At 46.3% G+C, this 6,000-nt stretch overlaps 1 protein-coding gene across 7 annotated transcripts in view; it reads left to right on the top strand.

The window, feature by feature from the left end:
* Positions 1-3,199: 3,199 nt before the first annotated feature.
* Positions 3,200-6,000, top strand: part of DLG1 (discs large MAGUK scaffold protein 1) — a 241,181-nt gene continuing 238,380 nt past the window's right edge. For 5 of the 7 annotated variants that reach the window (XM_038749488.1, XM_038749485.1, XM_038749484.1 and 2 more), the window contains exon 1: positions 3,201-3,842. In XM_038749488.1, coding sequence (XP_038605416.1) covers positions 3,824-3,842 — 19 coding nt within the window. In that variant the 5' untranslated portion in view covers positions 3,201-3,823. Of the gene's footprint in view, positions 3,843-6,000 lie in introns of all 7 variants that reach the window. The other 2 variants (XM_038749481.1, XM_038749480.1) reach the window with 1 other exon arrangement.

The raw sequence follows: 6,000 nt of genomic DNA, 5'->3' as shown, positions 1-6,000 counted from the left end.
CACCTGTATATATGTCTGTACATATTTATTACTCTATTTATTTTACTTGTACATATCTATTCTATTTATTTTATTTTGTTAGTATGTTTGGTTTTGTTCTCTGTCTCCCCCTTTGAGCCTGTAAGCCCACTGTTGGGTAGGGACCGTCTCTAGATGTTGCCAACTTGGACTTCCCAAGCACTTAGTCCAGTGCTCTGCACACAGTAAGCGCTCAATAAATCCGATTGATTGATTGACCTATTCTATTTATTTTATTTTGTTAGTATGTTTGGTTTTGTCCTCCGTCTCCCCCTTTTAGACTGTGAGCCCACTGTTGGGTAGGGACTGTCTCTAGATGTTGCCAACTTGGACTTCCCAAGGGTTTAGTCCAGCGCTCTGCACACAGTAAGCGCTCAATAAATACGATTGATGGATTGATTGATCTATTCTATTTATTTTATTCTGTCAGTATGTTTGGTTTTGTTGTCTGTCTCCCCCGTCTAGACTGTGAGCCCACTGTTGGGTAGGGACTGTCTCTATGTGTTGCCAACTTGGACTTCCCAAGGGCTTAGTCCAGTGCTCTGCACACAGTAAGCGCTCAATAAATCCGATTGATTGATTGATTGATCTATTCTATTTATTTTATTTTGTTAGTATGTTTGGTTTTGTTCCTTGTCTCCCCCTTTTAGACTGTGAGCCCACTGTTGGGTAGGGACCATCTCTAGATGTTGCCAACTTGGACTTCCCAAGTGCTTAGTCCAGTGCTCTGCACACAGTAAGTGCTCAATAAATATGATTGATTGATTGATTGATCTATTCTATTTATTTTATTTTGTTAGTATGTTTGGTTTTGTTCCTTGTCTCCCCCTTTTAGACTGTGAGCCCACTGTTGGGTAGGGACCGTCTCTAGATGTTGCCAACTTGGACTTCCCAAGCACTTAGTCCAGTACTCTGCACACAGTAAGTGCTCAATAAATACGATTGATTAATTGATTGATTGATTGATTGATTTTATTTTGTTAATATGTTTTGTTCTCTGTCTCTTCTAGACTGTGAGTCTGTCTGCACTTAAAGCACAATTCCCTTTCAAATTCCCCTGCTCCTCCACATCTTATGTATATATGTTTGTACATAATTATTACTCTATTCATTCATTTATTTTATTTGTACATATTTATTCTCTTTATTTTATTTTGTTAATATGTTTTGTTCTCCGTCTCCCCCTTCTAGACTGTGAGCCCACTGTTGGGTAGGGACTGTCTCTAGATGTTGCCAACTTGGACTTCCCAAGGGTTTAGTCCAGCGCTCTGCACACAGTAAGCGCTCAATAAATACGATTGATGGATTGATTGATCTATTCTATTTATTTTATTCTGTCAGTATGTTTGGTTTTGTTGTCTGTCTCCCCCGTCTAGACTGTGAGCCCACTGTTGGGTAGGGACTGTCTCTATGTGTTGCCAACTTGGACTTCCCAAGGGCTTAGTCCAGTGCTCTGCACACAGTAAGAGCTCAATAAATCCGATTGATTGATTGATCTATTCTATTTATTTTATTTTGTTAGTATGTTTGGTTTTGTTGTCTGTCTCCCCCTTCTAGACTGTGAGCCCACTGTTGGGTAGGGACTGTCTCTATGTGTTGCCAACTAGGACTTCCCAAGGGCTTAGTCCAGCGCTCTGCACACAGTAAGCGCTCAATAAATACGATTGGTTGATTGATTGATCTATTCTATTTATTTTATTCTGTCAGTATGTTTGGTTTTGTTGTCTGTCTCCCCCTTCTAGACTGTGAGCCCACTGTTGGGTAGGGACTGTCTCTATGTGTTGCCAACTTGGACTGCCCAAGGGCTTAGTCCAGTGCTGTGCACACAGTAAGCGCTCAATAAATACGATTGGTTGATTGATTGATCTATTCTATTTATTTTATTTTGTTAGTATGTTTGGTTTTGTTCTCTGTCTCCCCCTTCTAGCCTGTGAGCCCACTGTTGGGTAGGGACTGTCCCTATGTGTTGCCAACTTGGACTTCCCAAGCGTTTAGTCCAGTGCTCTGCACACAGTAAGCGCTCAATAAATACGATTGATTAATTGATTGATTGGATTTTATTTTGTTAATACGTTTTGTTCTGTCTCTTCTAGATTGTGAGTCTATCTGTCTGCACTTAGAGCACAATTCCCTTTCAAATTCCCCTGCTCCTCCTCATCTTATGTATATGTGTTTGTACATATTTATTATTCTATTTATTTATTTATTTTATTTGTACATATTTATTCTCTTTATTTTATTTTGTTAATATGTTTTGTTTTGTTCTCTGTCTCCCCCTTCTAGACTGTGAGCCCACTGTTGGGTAGGGACCGTCTCTATGTGTTGCCAACTTGGACTGCCCAAGCGCTTAGTCCAGCGCTCTGCACACAGTAAGCGCTCAATAAATCCGATTGATTGATTGATCGATCTATTCTATTTATTTTATTTTGTTAGTATGTTTGGTTTTGTTGTCTGTCTCCCCCTTCTAGACTGTGAGCCCACTGTTGGGTAGGGACTGTCTCTATGTGTTGCCAACTTGGACTTCCCAAGGGCTTAGTCCAGAGCTCTGCACACAGTAAGCGCTCAATAAATCCGATTGATTGATTGATCGATCTATTCTATTTATTTTATTCTGTCAGTATGTTTGGTTTTGTTCTCTGTCTCCCCCTTTTAGCCTGTGAGCCCACTGTTGGGTAGGGACCGTCTCTATGTGTTGCCAACTTGGACTTCCCAAGGGCTTAGTCCAGCGTTCTGCACACAGTAAGCGCTCAATAAATCCGATTGATTGATTGATCGATCTATTCTATTTATTTTATTCTGTCAGTATGTTTGGTTTTGTTCTCTGTCTCCCCCTTTTAGCCTGTGAGCCCACTGTTGGGTAGGGACCGTCCCTATGTGTTGCCAACTTGGACTTCCCAAGCGCTTAGTCCAGTGCTCTGCACACAGTAAGCGCTCAATAAATACAATTGATTGATTGATTGATTGATTGATCGATTGAAGGGGGAAGGAGCCGCGAGGGCCCGACCACCTGTGGGGCGGCCCTGAGGCGGCTCCTCCCCGGGCCCGGCCGGTCCCGTCAGGTGGGCGGCCCTCTTGGCCCCGGCCGCCTCCTCACTTGCCATTGGCTGAGGGGCGGGGAAGGCGGTCACGTGACCGCGCGGCCGGCCACCGCCGGCGCCGCCATCTTGGGGGGAAAGTTTGGGGGCCCAATGGAGGCCGGGCCCACGCAGGACCGGGACGACAAGGACGGGCGGGACTGAGGGGAAGGTGGCCTTCTTCCCACACGAATCCCCTCGGCTTGACGGGGGGACGCGGCCCCGAAGGCGGACGACGAGGCAGGGAGGAAGTTTGGGCTGTGGAGGGCATTGCCAAGGGATGTGCTTGACCTCTGACCTCTGACCTCTGACCCGACGAGGAGCCATCGGCCCGGCCTTGTGGGCCCATCCCCTCCCCGATGGGAAGCGGCTAAATCCCGCCGGCTTCCAGGGAAAAACCCGCCCCTCATCCCGAAGACCTGCGGGGGGGAAAAGCCTGCCAAAGGACCGGTTCACCTGGGCCGCCGTTTCCGGTCACTTGCTGAACAACTTTGGCGTCGAAAGTCTGAACAACTTTCTAAAGTCTGAACAACTTCGGCGTCTAAAGTTCCGTTTTTTGTTTTTTTTTTTTAAAAAAAGAAGGGAGGAAAAAAGGAGATCCAACTTGAAGCTGCAGTCCAGGGAAAGGAACTTCCTCCGCCGGAGTTGTTTTAACACTTTGGCTGGGACTTTTGGGGCGCCTTTTTGTGGATGCGTGTGTGGAGAGGCGGGGTGTCTGGGCCTGGGCAAAGATGCCTGTCAGGAAACAAGGTGAGAACGAATAATCGATCAATCAATCGTTTTTATTGAGCGCTTACTGTGTACTAAGCGCTTGGGAAGTCCAAGTTGGCAACATATAGTGATGGCATTTATTAAGCGCTTACTATGTGCAGAGCACTGTTCGGTCCCTACCCAACACTCACAGTCTAGAAGGGGGATAATAATAATGGTATTTAAGCGCTTAGTACGTGCCAAGCACTGTTCTGAGCGCTGGGGTGGGCACTCATTAATTCAGTCGTGTTGAGCAGGGAAGCAGCCTGGCTTAGTGGGAAAAGCCCGGGCTTGGGAGTCAGAGGTCTTGGGTTCTAATCCCGACTTCGCCACTTTGCATTCATCCAGTCGTATTTATTGAGCGCCGACTGTGTGCAGAGCACTGGACTAAGCGCTTGGGAAGTACAAGTCGGCAACATAGACGGTCATTCATTCATTCATTTTTATTGAGCGCTTACTGTGTGCAGAGCCCTGGACTAAGCGCTTGGGAAGTACAAATCGGCAACATAGACGGTCATTCATTCATTTTTATTGAGCGCTGACTGTGTGCAGAGCACTGGACTAAGCGCTTGGGAAGTACAAGTCGGCAACATAGAGAGACGGCCATTCATTCATTCATTTTTATTGAGCGCTGACTGTGCAGAGCACTGGACTAAGCGCTTGGGAAGTACAAGTCGGCAACATAGACGGTCATTCATTCATTCAATCGTATTTATTGAGCGCTGACTGTGTGCAGAGCACTGGACTAAGCGCTTGGGAAGTACAAGTCGGCAACATAAACGGTCATTCATTCAGTCGTTTTTATTCATTCATTCAGTCGTATTTATTGAGCGCTTACTGTGTGCAGAGCACTGTACTAAGCGCTTGGGAAGTACAAATTGGTAACATACAGAGACGGTCCCTACCTAACAGTGGGCTTGTTGAGCGCTGACTGTGTGCAGAGCCCTGGACTAAGGGCTTGGGAAGTACAAGTCGGCAACATAAACGGTCATTCATTCAGTCGTATTCATTCATTCAATCGTATTTATTGAGCGCTTACTGTGTGCAGAGCACTGTACTAAGCGCTTGGGAAGTACAAATTGGCAACATATGGAGACGGTCCCTACCCAACAGTGGGCTTATTGAGCGCTGACTGTGTGCAGAGCACTGGACTAAGCGCTTGGGAAGTACAAGTCGGCAGCATAGAGAGACGGTCATTCATTCAATCATATTTAATGAGCACTTACTGTGTGCAGAGCACTGGACTAAGCGCTTGGGAAGTACAGGTCGGCAACATAGACAGTCATTCATTCATTCATTCAGTCGTATTGAGCGCTGACTGTGTGCAGAGCACTGGACTAAGCGCTTGGGAAGTACAGTTCATTCAGTCGTATTTATTGAGCGCTTACTGTGTGCAGAGCACTGGACTAAGCGCTTGGGAAGTACAAGTTGGGACCATATGGAGACGGTCCCTACCCAACAGCGGGCTCACAGTCTAGAAGTACAAGTCGGCAACATAGAGAAACGGTCATTCATTCATTCATTCAGTCGTATTTATTGAGCGCTTACTGTGTGCAGAGCACTGTACTAAGCGCTTGGGAAGTACAAGTTGGGAACATATAGAGACGGTCTCTACCCAACAACGGGTCTAGAAGGGGGAGCCCGACAACAAAACAAAACATGCTTGCTGTGTGACCTCGGGGAAGTCACTTCACTTCTCTGGGCCTCAGTTCCCTCATCAGTAAAATGGGGATGAAGACTGGGAGCCCCACGCGGAACAACTTGATTACCTTGTAGCAACCCCAGCGCCTAGAACAGTGCTTGACACATAGTAAGCGCTTAACAAATGCTATTATTATTATTATCATCATCGAGCACTTACCGTGTGCAGAGCACTGGACTAAGCGCTTGGGAAGTATGAGAAGCAGCGTGGCTCGGAAAGAGCCCGGGCTTTGGAGTCAGAGATCATGGGTTCAAATCCCGGCTCTGCCAATTGTCAGCTGTGTGACTTTGGGAAAGTCACTTCACTTCTCTGGGCCTCTGTTCCCTCATCTGTAAAATGAGGATGAAGACCGTGAGCCCCACGTGGGGCAATCTGATCACCTTGTATCTTCCCCAGCGCTTAGAACAGTGTTTTGCACATAGTAAGCGCTTAGCAAATGCCATTATTATTATTACC

Source organism: Tachyglossus aculeatus, chromosome 7 (genome assembly GCF_015852505.1).
Source record: "Tachyglossus aculeatus isolate mTacAcu1 chromosome 7, mTacAcu1.pri, whole genome shotgun sequence".
NCBI lineage: Eukaryota > Metazoa > Chordata > Mammalia > Monotremata > Tachyglossidae > Tachyglossus > Tachyglossus aculeatus.
This window is presented reverse-complemented; position numbering and strand designations above follow the sequence as displayed.